This window comes from Anas acuta, chromosome 9, assembly GCF_963932015.1.
Source record: "Anas acuta chromosome 9, bAnaAcu1.1, whole genome shotgun sequence".
Lineage (NCBI taxonomy): Eukaryota > Metazoa > Chordata > Aves > Anseriformes > Anatidae > Anas > Anas acuta.
In genome coordinates, this window is record NC_088987.1 from 10,314,664 (window position 1) to 10,334,647 (window position 19,984).

The window sequence follows — 19,984 nt, forward strand, 5'->3', positions numbered from 1 at the left end:
AGCTCACCGGTGTCTGCAACAGCCCGACGGCTTGGCAAGAACTCACGAGAGGCGTTGAGTGTTGAAGCTTTACAACTTTATTGAAGCAGACAGCAGGTAGCCTACAAACAGGCGTTATACCCCACACCACGTCCGCTGCCAGGACTGAGGAAGGGGTATCGGCACCCCAGGAGCCACGGCGGCTCCCCCCAGCCAGGCTTTAATCATCCTCTGCAGGTTACAAAGCACACGATTAAACATGCTATCAAAACGCACACAAATGCTGCGGTGGAGACTCGTAGGCAGCATCTCGTAGCTGCCATGTGGAGAAGTGATACTAAAAAACCTTAACACAGAGCGCTACACACATGCAGGATACTTAAAGAAGAGGTAGGAGTTGCACAAGCCTGGACCTAAGGCTTCCAGAAAGACCGATGAAAACCCACCGTGCCCGTTAAATTTTGGACTGCCAAAGCAGGCTGAGTTCTTCCTTTCAGTAGTACGCTGACCTAGCACGAGTTCACCAAGTCTTCGGAAGGAAGTTCACTAAATCACAGAGCACACGATCTACCTAGCCTAGCTTCCACTAACATTCAAACACCAGTCTCAGGACCGAGGGCAGGACGTCACTTCAAGACAGCACAGCTATGAGAAAGCTCAGCTTAGAGAGAAGGCAGAGTCTAGAGAAGTACATAACAGGCCGAGGTTTGTATTCGCATCACCACAGGAGAGTGAAAGAAATGACTGCGGGAAGTTAATCCATGTTAGATACTAACCATCCAGCTTTGCAGATGACATTGCATGATAAGCATAAAACAATTATGGGAAACACTGTCCCCGATAATTACGTACACCCATAGTGCAACATATGGAGGTCACTGCCTCCGATATAACACTGTGGTAGGCAAAAACTACCTTGTTCTTTACACATTATGGAAGACACTGCCTCCGATAATGTCAGTTAGGTTTCATGATACATAAGGTACTGGAAGTTTGCAGGAAGCTGCCATTGAAAATTGGGCCAATGCCTAATCCGAGATACTTTGTGTGTGCTGCAGTGGGTGGAGCAAGAGCTACACAATGAGCCCTGCTCAGGGTGCCTCTGCCCCTCCGCCCCGGCCAGGAAGGAAGCTGTGCCCCCTTGTGGGGAGAAAAGCTGCCAGAAAAGGGGGGAGAAGAGGGAGTCCTGAGCCCAGAGAGGCAGAGGCAACTCAGGGAAACCAAATTTGCAGTATTTGAGTTTCCACCCAGATTTTCAGCATTTCAAGGATTGTTCTGAAGTGCAACCCCGAGGCTTTTTACCAGGTTTGCACCATCAGGTTACTGCCAGAGGGGCATTTAAGCCACAGAAAATTTAACTGCTATTTAAAACAAAACAAAAAAATAAAGATTAAAGTAGGTGGGGGGGCTTGTTTAGATTATGTTAAATGCAAAGTTCCAGTATCATGTTTGATTGTAGTAGCAGATGCTGCTTTATTCAAAAACGACAGTATAACTGTCATAATTATGGAAGGCACTGCTTCCGATAATTATCTTCTATAAAAAAACCACACCATTTATAGTGAACACTGTCACTGATAAATAAATAAACAAATAAATATCTCAGTGCCAAACAAGAGCCACCCTGCAAAAATGGCATCAGCCAAACAGTGTTTGGCCAGCAAGAGACTCGATTTCGCAAGAGGCCCCAGCACAGCAAGGTCTGAAGTGCCAGTCCTGAGCCATTTCTCAATGCTGCAGCACTCGCGGGGGTGCCGAGTAAGGAGACCAGATGGGGCGTTATGCAGTCTTTGGGTTATCTTCCCTGGGTGCCGGGACCTGCCTTTGCAGGAGCAAGCCTCCAAGATCTTATTGGAGGGCTGCTGTTGAGAAAAGGCAGGCCAGGCACTTCAGAGCTTGCTGCTAATCCAGCACTTACAGGCTAGTATTAAGCTGCTGTAGTAAGCTGTTCTACTCTTGAACTATAGGTTGGTGTCTGCAGCTCCCTGGACAGAGAAAAAAAAATCCTTACTACAAGCTACAAGCAGTAGAGGAATCCGTTCCCTGTTCTGTCACCACATTTAGGAGGCCAAGAATAAAAAATAAACATATGATATGGTACCTCCCCACTCAAGGTACCGGTTCAGGATTCACATGAGCTGTTAGTTCTCAAGTATACCAGAGAGCAAACCCCACAAAGCAGCCGTACGCGACCGGGTTGGACTATGGTCAGATGGGAGCCTGGTCAGAAAAGATTTCATGGAAATTTTAGTACCTGCTTTTAAACTGCCTCCTGTGAATTTGTGAGGTGAGATTTAAATTTTTATCTTCAATTTTGGTCAAAAAGAGGTCTGTTGCCAAAAAAAATCCTCTACAGAAAAATAATGCCGTGTTAGGGAGTGGGTTTCCTTAATCCTGTACCTTAACCAGGTGTTTGCTGTGTCTAGAACGTGTTGTCTGTATTCCAAATATCACCCTCTAACGCATTGGCAGCCCCTTTAATGGTCCAGGTCGCCAGGGCCAGCTGCTCTTTCAGCATGTTCAAATCCACCTCGCTCCTGCTGGTTTTCAGCAGCTGCAGATGGTCCAGCAGGCTCTGCAGGGTGTGGGAGCCTTTGCCGAAGAAGATGTGGCGAAGGGGAGCATCTTTCGGTGAGAGGAACGGGGAGAGGAAGTCATACTCCACCTGGAGCAGAGGTGCAAGCTTCAGGTTACACTCACCTCCCACGTTTTTCTTTCCTCATCTGTCCCATCCTCAGCCCCCAGCCTCCCACCTCCACCCAGCCCTTTCCTAGAGCAGCTCTGCACAGGCCAGATCCTCTCCTGATAGCAGCAGTTGGTCACATTAACACTACGTAAGAGACACGGACCTGCACAGTGTCCACAGCTTCCAAGCAAAAAGCCCACCCCAGGCAGCTCTCTCCCTTTGCAAAGGGAGGCGAACCAGCTGCAGGCACCCACCTTCATGATCCTGTCGTTCAGGGCTCTGCGGATGACCTTGTTTTCCTTGTCACTGTTTTCAATGTCTCTTCTCAGCGCATTTGCAGCTCGCTGGAAGTCGCCACGGGCAAGAAACAGCCAGTCTAAGTTCAGCCCCAGCTCCTGCGAGGGAGGAACTGTTAGCAAACCTGATTTTCTTCTTTTGCTGCTCTTACCAAGTGTGTGTTTTTTTTTTTTTTTGCCAGTTAACCAAGTAGCAGAGCAAGTTCCTGGCAGTCTTCTGAGGTCACCGAGCACAGTGACGTCTCTCCCCACCCACAGTTTCTCGTACTGTTTCAGCAGAGGTGCAGATGAGATGCAAAGCTGCACCATGAATGATATTTCAGACTAGAAACAATCACAGCCACATCCATTTCCTCAAGAACTCACTAAAGCCACTATAGCTAAACCTGTCTGCAACAGCTCCTATGTCAGTACTGCTCCCTAAGGAACATTAATTCAGATCACATCTTGTGACACTCATGTCAAGAAGACAGATGTCCACCCAGCTGCATGCAGTAATCACAGAGCCTTGCTAACACACGACTCCAGAACAGTCTACAGGGATTCAGTGCACTCAGATCCTTTCTTACCTTCACATCCTGATCGTAGACCAGAAACTTTTCCTGGAACGCTAACAGTTCCTCACTGTATCTCCCAAAGTCTAGGAAGAGCTCATGGTCATGGGTTAGCCTGAGAGCTATTTGTCCAGCTACTTCCGCAGCAGCACGCAGATGAGCGTACAGACTGTTAATCGCCTTCAGGTTCTCCACAGTGTCCTGAGTAGTGCCCAGGAAGGGATAGTCCTCATCTTTCTACAAGAGAGAAGGTGTAAAAGTTAGACAGCAATGCTTCTCCAACTAGGAGCTCTCAGCACGTCCCATCAACTTGTGCTTCTACATAGTGAGATTTGAGTAGCAAAACTTCAGAAAATGAGGGAGGGGAATGGAACGCCCTCCTCTAGTCCCTCACAGCCTCTGTTGATCAGCCGCATGCCCTGTGAGTTTGTTAGGCCAGAGACACACAGACCCATTCTGTCAGAGTTCCCTGCAGAGCTCCTGCAAACCATCACCCACTTCAATACATGCTGACAGCACTTTCCAACCTTTCTGAGCACAACAGCCTAAGATTTTTGTGAAGCCTGACACTTGCAAAATTCAGGCACTCAGGAACCGAGGAAGCTGTTAGCAGAAAGGGTCCCAGCTGCACACCTGCAGCAGGAGCAGTGCAGGCTGCCAGGCTGCTGCCATTTTGCCAGCACCGAGCTGCAACAGCAGATCTGGACAGTCTGTCTGCTCTGGCCAGCTGTACAGCGTCCCCAGAGCACTGTTTGCTGAACAGCAGGCTGCAGTACATTCTCTAATTGAAGTACTGGAAGCTTGGCCATCTCTTAGTGCTTTTTGTTTCTGCGTCATTGACATCTGAGCCTCTAGAAGAGCAATGCCCCCCTCTCCCAACAGAACACAAGCATCCCAGACTCTCAAACAGAAGCTAAAGGCCAACCACATCCCAGAAGCAGCCTTTGCAAGTACTGCCACAAGCCCCGGGTCCAGAGGCTGCACCTCCTCTCTCAGAGAGGCTCCTGCATGGACACCGAGCTCAGTGCACCTTGCACTTTGCCATCCTGGAGAGCAGCTATCCCTACAGCACCTTCCACAACACAAACACTAGGCAGGCAGGCGGGCAGTACTTACATTGTAGAAACCAAAGGACACCACTGGGATTCCAGAGTACGCCAGAAAAGGGAACGCTGCATTATCTAGGCCAAAAGGAACGCTGCAAGAGAAAGGTATTGAATAGTTACTGACTGGTTTAGACAGCCCAGCTGAAAAGCTACAGGGCTAGAGGGCTCGAGGTGAAGCTCTGAGCCAACCGGGCTACTCTGTCTAGACAAGACAGGTTTTGGCAAGGAGTCCAAGCCAAGTGCCAAGGGCTGCTGGTCCGCTTCCGGCCACCACTCCTTGTACAAGGCGGATCTTGCCCTGCAAAAAGGGTGTCTGAACTGCCTACGGGCAGCTTGGGGCAGCACTCAGTACGGCTAGTGCTCTGTGTTCACGCCTGCCTGACCCCACTGCAACAGGGAAAGCCTGCCCCAGACAGTGGCATGAGGTTCCAGCACAAAGAGCAGAAGCTGTTTAGTTTGTGCCTTTATGGAGATTTGCTTTCCTCAACAGGACTGGAATACTTACATTGATTTTACCCAGCTGGAGCCAACTTTGTCATAGAGCCTTCTCGAGCTTATTAATGGATCGTTTACCTGCAGGGAGATGACAGTCACTGCACTTGTTCTGACCTCTGTTTAGGCTTCCAGGCTGCTGGGCGTGCCCCAGAGCTCACACCGCTATGCAGACACCAGTCAGGTGTGCTCTCTCCTGACCTTTCTTTACACGAACACACTCCATACAGGACAGGCACTCATTTCCCACCAAACCATGGCATTTATTAATTTTGCATTCTATTTAAGTGAACTACAATTCCCAGAGCCCAGCTGACTTCAGACAGGGCCCTCCAGAGTATTTCAGCCCCTCCTCTTAAGTGCAGCTTCTCTTTAAGAGATGCCAGCTCTACTGAGGGAAGGGACCCAGTGGAAAGTGGCTTAAGCTATTGTTTAACTCTGATCCACCTGAGCCCTTCAACTCACCCCCTTCATAGTTCTCTCCAGTAGTGCATACAGCAAGGGACTAGCAGAAATCTTGATGTCGTTTGTGCCTGCAAGAGAAAAAGGGTGTTTAACACACTGATTGCACAATTAATTGCTAGAGCAGCTCAGACCTGCAACCGAGCAACAAGGCCTTCTGGACCAAATGATCTACAGTTGTTGCCAAAAGGCTTTCAAAAGGCACAAGGCAGAAACTGCTGCAGCCTGAACCAGAAGACAGTTCTGCTAGGTCCCTGCAATCTCCTGGTTTTAGTGACAGTGGGCCAGCGATGAATTGAGTCATTCTGGCCTTCAGCCAAACACCCAACAGCACCTCTAGCGCAGTCAGGGAAGTGTCTCCATTTCTAGAGGCTTACGGTTATCTGTCAAACTACCCTCATTCCATCTGGTTTCAAGAAAGAAAAATTAAGAGTGGCAAGTTACCCAGGACTGCAGCATCCAGGTTGATGTAAGTGAAAGCTTTGGCATGCAGCGTGGCTGAGTACCCCTAGAACAAAACAAGCATTTTAAGATAAGCAATTGCAGTATAATACCAGGGAGTTTATTCCACAGGGAAACGTGGAATGAGAAGTGACAACTGAGCAGTCATCACACAACAGTCTGAAGAACCAGTACCTCCAGCCATTCAGTAGCACCCACAGCACCGTAGTCTCCCGCACTCCAGCTGGCAAAGATGATGCTTCGCCTCGGTTTGTAGCCTTCTGCAAAGAGACAGACTGAGATCTCCGCCCTTCCCCTGAGATGTGGGTTAGCACTCTGGACCTGGGCTGATGAAGTCACCTGCTGCTCAGGCAGAGCTGAAGCATTCTGCCTGCCGCAAACATGCGCACTAGTGGCAGCAAGGACACTGCACCCTTTCCAGCCCTCCTTGACCTTCTCCATGCTGCACGGTAAAGCCAGGTTCTCTGCATTTTACTCCCTTTCTTTATCTGCCTGAGCCCAGAATTAACCCTGGGGACAAGAGCACTTGCACTAAGTGCCACCGTGCAGCCCCCGCCCCTCCAGCTGGTCAGCAGCTTAGATGTTTTTCACCTCCAAGCCTGGCTGTCCAATAGGCAGCTCACGTTTGAGGTTTGCAGTGCATGCTATACAAGGATGTTCTTGCATTCAAGCCATATCAGATACAAGCAGGCAGTCCCTTGGAAGCAAGCACTGGCTGCAGACAAGCTGTCTGTGTTGGACAGGTAACAGCTTCTCAGAAAGCTTTGTCAGACTTCCCACATGTTCTGGAAGGATTATTTTGTAACTGGGCTCTCCAGTGTTACACACAGAGCTAAACCTGTATGAACCCCTCAACCCCATGCTTTTGTACACAGATATTTACCATTTTTCACTATGTCCGAGATGACACGGGCAAGTTCCAACAATATAGCAGTTCCAACGCCAGCCTTGGCTGCTCCTGGGCCCCAGGAGTCTCTCTGGGCTCCAATCACCACGTACCGATCTACAAAGGAGACATCAAGATCTGAGCTGCGGGCTTCAGATCGCAAACACTGTCTACCAAAGAGGCAGCTTTGAGCTTTTGTGCCAGGAACCAAGTGCAGTCTAACTCCTGTATGAAGCACACTGCTTTCATTTAGCCTTTTCCTGGCACTGCAGCTCAGCTTCTCTCTTAATCCTCAGAGACCGGTCTTGGTGCTACTGAGGTTGTCTCTGTCTGGGAGCAGCTGCCATGTTACAGAGATCACAGAAGATGAAATGTTCCCCTAGAGGCTGAACCACAGGGCAGTTGCTGTTACCTGGTTCTTCAAATCCTGTGATAGCACCAAAGATGTTCAGAATCTTCCTGTCCACCATGACATTGTTCACTTCCAGTTTCACCGTCAGCCGCTTGTCGCTCCTCACTGTCATCTTACAGACCAGAAGTCCACCTCTCCACTGGGGAAGGCATGACTCTCCATCCATTTTGCTGAGGGGGAAGGGAAAAAAAAAGATCCTTTGAGCTCATTATCCAGCTCTGTCCTCATTTAACTATCTTAAAGTAATAATAAACAAAACACCATCAAGCCTGCAACTGCAGGTGCAGCCCTGTTCAGAGCTTGCTCAGGAACAAGCCTGCAGCCCTGTGAAGCCCTGCTAATTAAGTGCAGAAAGGGAGAATGCAGAGGCCAAGAAGAACTGAACACTAGATTAAGACCTGCCTTTAAGCAAAGAGACACGGACAAGCAACATTTCCACAGCCAGTTTCATTAAGTGTTCCCTGCGATACACAGCACAGACCAGCAGAGAGCTCCCTGGGCTCGCAGCACCTCATCATCATTCTCATCTCTGCAGCAGAGCCACCAAGAGCCGAGCCTGCAAGCCAGAAGAGCCCGTTACCTGAACAGCCTGCTCGCTGCGTGGCTAGAGATGGTCTGAACAGCAATGTGGGGTAGTCCTGAAGATTCAATGGGAGGAAACTGGGTGTGGTTGAAAGAAGGAAAGCCTGGGGTGTAAGGGTCTCCAGTTCCAAGGTGGGCCTGTGGAAAGTAAGAAGCCTTCATGTCTCAGGAGACCAGTTTCCACATCCACAAGGGCATGAAGCATTGCTGGCATGGAAGTCTGCAGAAGGACTGCTACAGTTTGCAGCCAACAGAGCAAAAGCATCATGAGAACAGCAGACAGGAGAGCCAACTGCATACTCACATGCCCAAATGGGACAAGGTCGTCTGTGTTCTTGTACGGATCCAGGTACATCAGCACACCAACTGCTCCTTTCTCCTTGGCGTTCACAACCTGAGGTGCACAGCAAGCAAGGGGAGTTAAGGTAAGTACGTCAAGTAACAGTGTGAGGGGCTGAGCTCCTCACTGCCTAGCTCCACAACAGGCTTTAAGAGCCACCTGACAGATATGCACACAAGGCTGATGAAAGCTAACAGCCTTACTCCAGGCATAATGTCTCTAATGCCCTTCTGAACAGTTAAAGTGTCCACGATGCACACTGGCAGAGCCAGAGCGGCACCCAGCAGCGATACCCCAGCCTCTCCACCAGCACCCCTCTGAGGAGCAGTTCTGGGACAGACCTAAAACAGGCTTGTGTGCAGGACTTGGATCTTTTAGGCTGCCTGGCTGTTCCGCATCGCTTGCTATGAAGGGAATGTTAAACAACACGTGGCAACTGACCGGGAAGGCAGTGCCAGCACCTTCACTCGGAGCATGTCTGCAAGAGCTCAGTGGAGACACGGCAGCTGAGCTTTAAAGGTGCCTGGTTGCAGCAGCAGAGGTGCCCTCGGGGTGAGGCTGCTCTGCTTCTAGCAGCCCTGCTGCTGCACCACCCAGCCATAGCGGCCAGCTCTGCACACGGCAGTTCCCAAACTGCCTCTGCCTCCTAAATGCTTGGCTATCCCAACCAGATTGCCAGCGGCTAAGAACAGCAGCCCCACGAGTGGTAACCAGCTCCATTCAACCTCGGTGTCCAGACCTGCACGTGGAAGCTCGGAGCAAACAAACAAGACCAGGCCTGCAGGACAAGCCTACCTATGAATTCTTGAGACGTGAACTGAGGTAAAGTGGTGTGACTACAAACCAAAAAAAAACATAGCTTCCTGCTGCCACGTTTTGCCAGACTTTGGGCCACAGGCTGCTTACCTTCTCAGCAAGGGTTATTTTTCCAGCTCTGACAATGACGATGGTTCCATTCAGTTCAATCGCTGACTTCTCTAGCTTCTGAAAATCTTCTTTCTGACCATAGTTTGCATAGACTGGTTTGCCCTAGGACAGAAACAGTGGTTATAAACACAGCAGTCCTGTGCTAGGAAGGCACCTGAAGCACCCTGTCTGGAACACATCAGCCTGCCACTAGCAGCAGGGAGTTCAGTTTCAGCTATGTAAACTCTGATCACATGCAACACACGTATTGGAGCAGTTCTGTCAGAAGTTCCTGGCTGGATCCCAGCAGAGAAGTTTAAACAGTAACTTCTGTCTCTTGACAAGGTAAGAAAACTGTGTGGGCCCACTCTTTTCCCTCCCTCTCCCCACCGGCTCTTTAATTGGGAAGGCCTTTAAGCAGCACATGTCTTGACATACATGTATTTCACACATCGCCACCTGACAGGCACACAAAAACCCCAGGATTTTCTTGGAGCAACTTACAGTAACTGTGCCGGTCTCACTGTATGCCACATATGCATCAGGAGTCTCCAGTTCCTCTTCTTTACCATCTTCCACAACAGACACTTTGTTCTTGGTGCTGTTAAGTGTCAGGAGGCAGCGTTACATTCTTTCCTACGTTAAGTGCATACTTAGCCATCTCACATATTTCAGCCTAATAACTCCTGTAATTCTGATCAAGTCCATGCAGAGCCTGAAACCGGCCGACTCATCCCAGTGCTTTCACAAAACAATCTCTGGGATTGTTCAGACATTAATGAAGTAAATTCAACTCCCCTAGCATGAACAGGCAGGAAGACCTGGGGATGTGAGCTGTCAGCCCACTCAGTGGCAGCTGACACCCTTCTGAGCTGTTGGGAGCCACTGCCAGGTCTGCAGCACCTGCCTGGGTAACAAGACTGTCACCCTGCTATCAGTCTTGGGCACAGGGAGTCTACTTTTCAGCCGAGTCTTTACTCTGTGTGTTTTCCCTCCATTTCTTACACATGCTTTAAGAGCCAGCTGTCCCAGCTAAAATTGAGAGGACTGCTATTTGGCCCTTTGGATTTAGGAAGCCTGAAGAAAGGAGCAGCTACAGCTTGGCTAGATAAGATCTTCTTCAGAGAGAGGTAACTGGCACACAATCTCAACAGCAATTAAAGTGTTTACTCAGGACTGTGGAGATCCGTGCTATGACGGAGAGACCTACATTTTTTCATTAACATACCTGCCTTTGACCTGCAGCTTTATATAGTGCTTATCCTTCCACACTTGATTCAAAAAGAAGCTCTTGAACAGGTCATGAATGTAGATGGCCATGTTCTCATCTTCACTCTGGCCAGCTTCAAAGGAGTTCTTGTTTGCCCTTTGCCTGTAGATAAAGGAAGTATGGCTTAGGCTACAGCACCATGCTGCACTACAGTCCCCCAGCCTACAAACCCAGGTTGGATGAGCCATTTAAATCCACCTTTAACCACATGCCCCCCTATATCAGCATGCCCTTGTTCTCCAAGCAAGCCTGAGTTCTGCTCACAGGCTTTGCCTCTCCAATAGCTGTAAGCTAAGCTTTCTGGAGCTGTTACCTCAAGTTCTCCTCAAGACGCTTGTCTGACAGCTTAGTTGACAACAGGTTCTTAAGATCAGGCCAGTAGAGGATAGGTGGTCCTGAAACTTCCTCTTCCTCAGTTTCATCACCATCCGCTAAGTAAGATGCAGTAGGAGTCACCTCACACTTGCCACCTCCCTCTAGACACTTGGCAGCCAGCTGCATTCGTCCCCGGTAACTCAAGTAGCCGATCAGAAACCCTACAGAAAGAAAACACGTCAGAAAGATGACCACACCAGCACGCTCACAGCAGCCTGACAGTTAAGATGCAGCACTGTTCTCACTCCATTTTTAACAAGCTGGAATACCTAGGGACAGACAGCAGCATGCAGCCTGACATTTTGCCTGAGCTGGCACATTCTAAGGCACACTGTAGATCTGACCTTGTGCTTGGCAGAGTCCCTCCAGACAGGGAGGAGAAGGATTGCTCTAGGTGGCAGTATTAAAACCCTGGAAAGACCAGCATCAGGCCTTACTGATGTGTTTGCCCACATCTCTAGAGAAGTGTGGGGAGTTGATGAGGGGAAAAACCAGTGACTGGTTTGCCCTTTGGCAAAGTCACAGTCCCGCTATCAAGCCTCACACTTCTGTGCCCAATTCTACACAAGTCTGAGCATTTGTAAGAGTTAGTGACAAGAGGCTGCAGCCTGGATCCAGGCTCTTTAATTCTATCCTGAAACAATATGAATTCTGATGTTAGTGGATAGCCTCAGGTAACTGCATGAAGCAGAGCCTGGTACTTAGTTTCCCACCCTTTCTTACCAATTAAAAGGAGGAGAAAAGCCGCAATGAGTAGGAAGCAGAGGTTTTTGCCATTCCTCCACGGCTGAGCCACATGGGCATGCAGGTGCTCGGGCCTCCCAGCCTCTCCTCCTTCCTCATCGTCGGCAGACAGCTTCATCTCCACATGGCTGTTGTCTCCGTCTGTTTGCCGGGCAATGCTGAAGCGCGTGTACGACATCGGCTCGCCACTAAACTGTGTCGAAAGACAGCCATGTGATGGTAGAGTTTGCTATGCCAGCCTACAGCCCCTGCAGCCAGTTGCACTTGTGCTAAGTACAGCCTGTTCATCTGAAACTGCTCCAGCGCAGCCAAGTGTCGGCTGTCAATACGCCAGGCTGGCTGCTCACACACACAGCCAGACCCACTCAGGGTCTCCAGAGCCTCGCAGCTGTTTGCCCTGCACAAGCTCAAGCTACACTATTCAGATTCTAGCTTGGGCTCTCCCAGATACAAGGCAGGCAACGGTACTGACATTTCCCACGGAGCCCCACGGCAATGGCTGATAGAAGCAGAATCTCCTGGTCTTCATCAGGAATGCACTGACCTGAACACGTGCAACTTGCAAGAAGGCAACTTTGATCAGAACAGACGAAAGAGAAGGCAACCCCCCCACAGCTGTGCCTTTGAGCCACATTCACTTTGACGCAAGTAGTCTCAGCCAATATCTGCATAATCTCATATTAAGCTGCCCCAGGCTACTCTTAAATTACACTATTGATAACTATTATAGAGCAGCTAGGCTGAAAAGAGATGATCCATGGGAACCCCATAACCTTAGCTGAGAGGAAGGAAGGCAGGGATGCGCCTCTCATGTCCAGCAGCAACGGGAACCATTTGAGAGCTCTTTTTCAGCGCCCAGGCATCGTGGCCGACTTAACTCTAAGCAGAACCACAGAGGTCCCATTAGAGCCACCGAGCCTGCTTGTAGCCATGCTTGTGCTCGGGTACTTGCTGGGGAGAGGCAGGAGGCTGGCTAAGAGCCAGAGGAACAGTTCTGGGAGCAGCGGTCCTGTGGCCTCCCTGCTATGCTGAAGAAGCAGGTGGCAGCACGTACCCAAGCTGCTGCAGTCTCTGCCCATGTTACCTGAAATGAAGTGCCTGGCAGCTGTTGTAACTGAGGGGAAACACCGCAGCAACACCTCCCTGGTATTCATTTCAGAAGCACATGTCACCAAGGTTGTGGTTGAGCTCCCCTTCCCCACCCCCCAGGGGGAACATAATAGAACATGTGTTGATTGTCCCGTGCTGATTGTCCCAACGGGCACTTAATCAGCTTCCTCATCAGTACTTCCTCCTGGAACATTGTTCAAAGCTCTCTCCCCTCCACTTATCGCTTTTCCAGCTTCTTGAAAGACCCAAGACACTGTAACAGTTAAAGATAACCCTTCCAGACCAAACAGCTTAAACCACTTCCTTATCGTAGCCAGCTAGCTCCAGCAACGTGCACAGCAGCACGTTGGACTTGCCATCCTCTGATACCAACAACAACTTCGCTGAATCGCACTTCCACGGTATTGCCAGTTTGTCACCGAGAGATAAATGGCATGGGGGTGGCAGTGTCTTACCAAGTTCGAGATGGCTGCTCTCGCATGGTCCATCGCCTTCTGGAGGAGTACCCACCAACTTGACCGAAGCCCTAGAAGTTCAGAGCACAACAAATCAACTCAGGCTGTTCCCCTGCTATTATAAAAGATGCCCAAGATCAGCCACAGCCACTAGCAAAATGCTTGCCCAAGAATTTTATATAAGTCCTTCTATATAAGTCACCACATTGGTTATGCCAGATCAAGCTTGCCCCTTAACCTTGAACACAACCTGAAGTTCACATCTCCACTCTGCAGATGAACAAATATCCTTTTTGTTGAACCCCAGTGGTGGGAAGGGTATAACTGAGGAGTAGTCTCACACAGCTAAGTTCAGCTGAGGGTCTTATCAACTGTAGGACCACCTCCACTTGGGAAGGGCTCACAAGAGGTGGATGCTGAGCAGTGACAAGGGACAGCACGTGGAGACTTTATGGCTCAATGACAGCACGGAGACAAATATCCGACTGGTAGCCAGAGGTGGCACAACACCATCAGCCAAAAGCAGCCCCAATTCCTACCCTACAGGAACACTTCCATCTGGAAGGTCCCTTCCAAGTGACTATTTCTTTATAACTTCATAATTATAAATGTCTTTATTTTAAAGACAACCTCCGCACTGGCCTTTCTCCCAGAATGATTAAGAGCAACCACCCAAAAGCACTGCAGTTACTTTTACAGCCTGCATTTCCCCAGAGGGTATAACTTCCGATTTGAATCAGTTTAGGACTTCTGAAGGAAGAAGGATGTTTCAAGGAGCTCTGTAAGTCAGTGACCAGCCCGCTGGGCTTGGGAGCACGTGGCTGGAGCACACCCTCTGGCTGAGAAATGGCTCTGAGCCGGTGCACGTGGGCAGAGCGCTCAGGCTGATGGTGCACGCTGATCACCACCTGTACACTGCACAGCTCTGCACCACGAGCAGAGACCAAAGGTTAACTGTGGCCTGCTATTTGCCTCACCTTCCTCTCAGAACAGGGCTGCGTGGAGGAGACGAGCCCCAGCAGCCTCCCCAGGCCACGTTTTGAGGCCCAGGCCGTGGCTGGCAGGCAGGGAAGCCAACATAGAGGGGGGAAGCAGGCAGGGGGCAGCTGCAGGGGCTCATGAGGGACAAGCTGGCGGCACCCAGGGCCCTGCAGGCCCCACGTGAGGAGCGCTGCTCAGCACAGCGCTGCGGCAGCACCCTCAACACACCCACCACCCGCATCCACCCCCCCTCACGCACCTTGACAGCGAATAAAACGGAAAAAAAAAAAAAAATCAAATAAAAAAAACAGCCGAGGAGCCACCGCCTCTCACCAGACCCGGTATCACAGGCAGGGCCGCCCGGCTGCCGGCTGCCCGATAAGCGGCGGGGCCGATAGGCCGCCCTCCCGGGGCACGTCTCTCCCCCCTTCAGGGGGGCCCCCTTCGCATGCTCGGCTCGTCACGGCAGCGCTGCCTCTCCTCAAGGTCAGGCAGCCATGGCAGCGCAGCACCGCCCCTCCTCGCCTCACGCCTCTCACCTCACCTCAGGGCCCTTCCCGCCTCAGGGGGGCTCTTCCCGCCTCAGCGCGGCGCGCGCCCTTCCCGCCCTTCCAACGGCCGCCGCGCGAGCCCCCCGCTGCTGCTGCTGCTGCTGCCGCTGCCGCTGCCGCCGCTCCTCGCGCACGCACTGCCCGCCTCAGCCCCCACCGCCCGGCATCCCCGCGCCCCGCGCCCCGCCCCTCCCGCCGCGCCTCAGCCAATCAGCGCCCCGAGCGCAGGCGCAGGCGGGAACCTCACCCCCTCCCTCTGAGGGGGGTGCGTGAGGTGATGGCGCTGCCCCCCCCCCCCCCCTTCGCCTCACCTCAGCGCTGCCTCAGTGTGTGAGGCGGCTGAGGGGGCTCCGTGAGAGACCCCAGACCCCCGTGCCCGTTGAATTAGCCCTGATGGAGCCAATGTGTGTGTGTCAGAGCCCTCCTGGTTCCCTCTCTTGTTTCCAGGGAGCCGTGAGGAGAAGTGAAATGTGGCTCCTCCTTGCTCTCTGCTTCTCCTGGTAAAGGCTGAGGGTGGTAAATGTTATCCGTGCGGTGTTTCAGGCAGCACACAAAGCAGCAGTGCTGGTGATGAGTCACTTTCCGTAAATTGCCCTGTCCCGGTGCTGAGGCAGTTCCCTAGCACTCCATACAATGCCGCGTTAACCACGTCTGTGGGCGGTGTTGGCAGCAGCTCCAGGGTGGTGAAGAACAGCGGCACAGTCACTGGGCACACTAACACAGCCTTCAGGGAAAGGACAGCTCTGCATCCCTGCAGGGCACCCCCAAAACACCCAAATTTCTATGCTATGAGTGCCCCTGGAGCCGCTTGTCCCCTCTGTCCAGGCTCCAGAGCAAGGGCTGAATTCGTCCTGTCCCTCACAGGAGGGCCAGAAGTGCCCCCAGGTCTCGCTGTGCACACACTGTGCAGTGCCCTGTGCGTTATTCCTCTTGCTCGTTAAAGAAATAGGTGGGTAGGGCAGGATTATTGCCTCAAATCCTCCCCCGGGAAGGAACGGCGGGAGCAGAAAGTTGGTAGTTTGGCAGGACACATGACCGCAAAGAGGATTAGGCTTGGTGAAAAGCAATACATTCCTGTGCTGGTACCGGGGGGATTAAGCAAGGCCTGGACTCGATGCTGTTCGTGTCTGGAGACGAACCTCAGGCGGGGTCCTTGGGGAAAGGCAAGGGGTGTAATAAAGGTGCAGAAAGGGTTTTGAGCAGTCCTGGAGGGTGGATCCTCTGGTTGCTTTTAAATACGAGTCTGGATGCAGGGAAATACATAACCAGGGGAACGCAGCCCAAGCCCTGCCCAAGGTTTTATGTTCCTCCTGAACAAAGGGATAAAATCTCCTGCTGTGAAGGCTGTTGAGGGAGCTGGAGGTGCCATTGCCATGCAATTAAAGACTCAAGTGCTCATCAAATCACCTTCAGGGCAGTATGAGGCACCCGTCAAGGAGAGGACAAAACCTATTAAATGGCAGCAGTGCCCTAAGGCCCAGAGAAGTCTTTCCTTTAATTTCACTCCAGGCAGGTTTTTACCTACGTGCAACCCATGCAAACAGCTGCAGGCCTCCAGAACTGTTCATTTTCGTAAAACCGGGATTCCAGCACCCTGCAAAGCTTGGAGACAGAGATGCTGAAAAGCAGCCACCGATTGATGTCTCTCCGTGGGCTCCGTCGGCTGCCAGCTCCATGCCGGAGGAGGCACGTTGCGCTGTGCCGTGCCAGCCCCAACCTGCCTTGGCACAGAGCGGCTGCAGGTGTTTTCTGTTCCCTCTCACATCTCTGGCCACATGCTCAGCAGTTCCCCATTTTTACGCCTGCCCGGAAGAGGGGAGAGAGCTGACATTAGAAACACAGCTATCTTTGCAACTTAGCTAGCGCTGGCAGTGAAATACCTAAAAATGTTGCCTGCTTCAGGTGCAGCACGGTACCTGAGAGCAGCTTAACCCCAGCCCAGCTCCCACCAGGGCGTTCCTCCTCCTGGCAGCTTGGCCCTGGTGTTTTTAGGAGATGTTTATCTGAACTCCGAGGGGCTCGTGTGTCCCCTGACTTAAACTCAAGTGACTTCCCAGTCCCTTGTGCAATGTCCCGCAATGTGACCGTGTCCCTGCTGCTGGACAAATGCCCGAACATGTGACCAAAATGTGGGGGTGAAAACATGGTTTCACTTCAGCTTTACGGCACGGCTGATGGTTGCGTGACCAGCTGTGCTGCCCGCATTTTGGCGGTGGCAGTTAGAGAGCAAAGGGAAAACAAAAGCCCCAGAGATAACCAGGTTGGGAAGGATGCCCTGTGCTCTGTGAGCTGCTTATCAAAAACAAGACTGGGAGGTGACTCGAGTAGTTTTATATCGAGAAATACTGGGAGCACTGTGGCTTTTTAATCTGGACGGGTGGAAAAGCCAGGGACAAAGTGCAGGAGCTTGGTGCCAAACCAGGGGTGCTGCAGGCGAGCGCAGGGCTGAGGCCAAAAGCCACCGGGGAGATGGTGGACTCTGAGACCAGCAAGGCTTCAACATGCCCTGCCCGCGGGCTGCTTCCCCGGCAGTGCCAGCTCCTGCCTTTCTGGCAGCGGATCGGAGCAGTGCCTTGTCTGTGCTCCCCGCTCAGCTCTCAGCCTGCACTGGGCTGCAATCAGCTATGGTCCCAAGGGAGTTGCTAAATCCAGGTTTTTGCAATTTTGGGAATGCTGCTCTCATCCTGCCCTGCCAGAAAAACCCTGCCCTGCCTGCTCGTGTCTCCTTCCCAGCTGCGAATGTGATATCCCCAAACTTGGCAAGGAGTGTCTCCGTCCTCTAGGAGGTGGCCTTGTGGTTTTGCCATTTCCTTCTGACTTTCCCAAATGCTCTGCCTAAAAGAGGGAGCCCAGCAGCAGTGCTGGTATCTGGGAGAGGATCTGCAGCCCACCTCCCTGCAACAGAGGCCAGGAAAAGGCTCTGGAGGGGGTGGAGACGTGGCAGGTAGCGCTGAGAGCCAGCTTTGGCCCCGTCCTCCCTTTGAAACAAATTCATCTTCGCATCCTTCCCAGGGAAACACCTGGCCCCGGCCCGGCTCATTGTCCTCAGCTGGCCCCACAGAGAGCCGAGCAGCTGGGGACCCTCACGGAGCTCCAGACCCCTCCAAGACACCTCCATCTGCCCAGGAGACACCCAAACCCTCCCGAGATTGCCCGAGGAAGGAAGCCGGGCTGGCGGTGCTCGCCACCGCTGTGCCTCTTGCCAGACACCGGCGTCAGTTCAACCTTTTGGCAGCTTCCCGAGGGGACAGCAACGGCGCGAGGACAAATCCCCGGTGTGCACGGGGCCGATAGGGCCCCCACCAACAGGCAGCGCTGCGGTGGGCAGCAGGGGAGGTGCTGTGGTTGACCCAGAGCCCCCAGATCCCGCTATCTGGGCGGCTGCACCACCGCACACCGCTGCTCGCCACGGCCCCGATAGCAGCTCTGCCCCCAGAGCGAGCCCGGCTGCGCTTATCTGCTGGCCGGGGCCGCCGTCCGACAGAGCTCAGGCACCCGCAGGGGGGCTGCGGGGCTGGGGGCCCCCCCAACAAGTGCACAAACAAGCTCAGGATGCGAGCACAATAGCCAGGGACAGGGCTTTGAAAAGCAGGGGGACGCAGCGCGGCCGTCCCGGGGCGCATCAAAGGCCCCGTCTCGAGCTTGCGGCTCCCCAGCAGCCCCCGTGTTTGATCGCCGCCGGCCTGGCCCCAGCTGGCCGGGGGGCTGGGGCGGTGGGAAGCGGAAAGGGAAAAGGCAGCAGTGGGGAGAGGGCAGGCACGGGGCCGGGATGCAGCCCCCAGGGTCCTGGGCTCCACGTCACGGGTTTCTCATGAGCTCCCTCGGTCCCTCTTTGTTCTGGCTCTCCCTGATCCGTATCTCGAGCGCAAGCACACTGCCCCTCTCTTCCCCACTTCCCCGCATCTCCGGGCAGGCATCTCGGTCCTTTTCCAAAGTGCTTTGTGTGCCGTTTCACTCTGCAATTGCCACAGCCAGGAGCATTGCTTTTATTTATTTATTTTTATTTATTATTTTTTTCCCTTGCAGATTTGGTGGGCTGAGTCCTAGAAAGCCCCGGAGCTGCTCGGCACCTGCCACCCCCTGCACCATCACCCCGACACCCCAGCCTGCTTATTGCATCCCGCTACGCCAGCTGAGCCTCTCTCCCAGCAGCAGTCCTGCGAAAGTCCCTCCTTGTTTATTCCCAAAAGGGCCTGGGAAGGGGCTGGAAAGCCCGGAAAAGTTTCCCCTCTGATTTTCTCTGCAGTGCGTGCGCTCGCTGCACCGCGGGGACGGCACAGCCACCCTGCCCGGCACAGCCCCACCGAGATAAGGGAGCGCTTGGCTGGGGGGTTTAGCCCTGCCTGCTGCTCCGCTCTTTTATTTATGCATTTATTCCTTTATTTATGCATTTATTGGCAAAAGGGGAGCCCGAAGGGGGGAAAAAACAACAACAGAGGGGGAAACTGCACCCTGCTGTGCACTGCCGGCTGGCGCGGCGGAGGAAAATTGTCCCCAGGGGGACAATGTTGGAAAGCAGAGAGGGGGGATTTTTAATTGGGGTGGGATTAGCAGGGAGAGGGGGAGCTTTCTGCCTTACTGCTAATTGCCCCTTATCTGCGGCTGCGAAACCTGCTGCTGGCTGCCTGCCTGGCTGCGCTGGGGCCCAGGCAAGCCGCGGGGCGGGTTGGTAGGTTTGTTTGTGGGTTTATTTGTGGGTTTATTTGTGGGGTTAGTTGCAACCTGGCTGGTCCAACGTGGTGCCTCCGACCAGGGCGCTGGCTCGAGCTGCTCGCAGGAGCCTGCCACGCCGTTTTCCCCGGGGCACGCAAAGCCAGTCGGCACCTCAAGGACAAATCTTTGGCTGGAGAAGGGGCGCACGCTGCTGGAAAAACCTGAGATAAGCAGCCCCGCTGCCCGGCCAAATTGCTGACCTTCCAGGGTGTGCTGTTCTGCCCTGCAACAGCCCTGGGCGCCTGCCCAGCGCACGTTCTGCCAGGGACGGGGGTGCTGAAGGAAAATGTCTGCAGCCAGCACGGCCTCGCCTGTCCTGCAGGCCTCCCTCGGGATGCACACCCGGCAGGGCAGGACCCCGTGCGGTGGGCACAGCTGACTTTACCCTACAGGGAAAAAATATCTCAGCTTGTATTTTTGTTTCTGCGCGGCCTGAAAGCTGAAGCAACTAAAAAACCACTCCAAAACCAGAAAAAAAAAACAACCTCCCCGCTCCTTCCCCCAGCCATGAGCAGTCTGGTGTTCTGCCCTCCTCCGTTTTAGTCATCCTTGCCCCGTAAAGAACTGCCCACGGGGACCGTGTCCAGCACCGGCCTCTCCCTCAGCACAGCCCGGGGGCTGC

At 52.8% G+C, this 19,984-nt stretch overlaps 1 protein-coding gene across 2 annotated transcripts; it reads right to left on the bottom strand.

Annotated features, from left to right (window-relative positions):
* Positions 1-59: 59 nt before the first annotated feature.
* Positions 60-14,822, bottom strand: TFRC (transferrin receptor). 2 transcript variants are annotated; one of them, XM_068691758.1, is made up of 19 exons: positions 14,643-14,822; positions 13,118-13,188; positions 11,532-11,745; positions 10,747-10,969; positions 10,392-10,535; positions 9,668-9,764; positions 9,164-9,286; positions 8,222-8,311; positions 7,916-8,055; positions 7,336-7,505; positions 6,921-7,040; positions 6,212-6,297; positions 6,020-6,083; positions 5,579-5,646; positions 5,127-5,194; positions 4,632-4,713; positions 3,531-3,752; positions 2,920-3,060; positions 60-2,644 (listed from the first exon to the last, which is right to left on the bottom strand). In XM_068691758.1, the coding sequence occupies exons 2-19, from the start codon at positions 13,148-13,150 to the stop codon at positions 2,402-2,404; spliced, it is 2,328 nt and encodes a 775-aa protein (XP_068547859.1). In that variant the 5' UTR covers positions 13,151-13,188; positions 14,643-14,822; the 3' UTR covers positions 60-2,401. The 2 variants fall into 2 exon arrangements, with proteins under 2 accessions (XP_068547859.1, XP_068547860.1); XM_068691759.1 differs by having other exon boundaries at positions 14,638-14,822.
* Positions 14,823-19,984: the final 5,162 nt, after the last annotated feature.

Bases quoted from the DNA above. Each gene is read 5' to 3' on its own strand.
- TFRC (XM_068691758.1), bottom strand. From the start codon at position 13,150: ATGGACCATGCGAGAGCAGCCATCTCGAACTTG. The intron at 7,506-7,915 runs GTAACGGGCTCT...CTTCCCCCTCAG, and splicing joins GCAGCGAGCAGGCTGTTCAG to CAAAATGGATGGAGAGTCAT. The intron at 4,714-5,126 runs GTAAGTATTCCA...TTTCTCTTGCAG, and splicing joins TCCAGCTGGGTAAAATCAAT to CGTTCCTTTTGGCCTAGATA.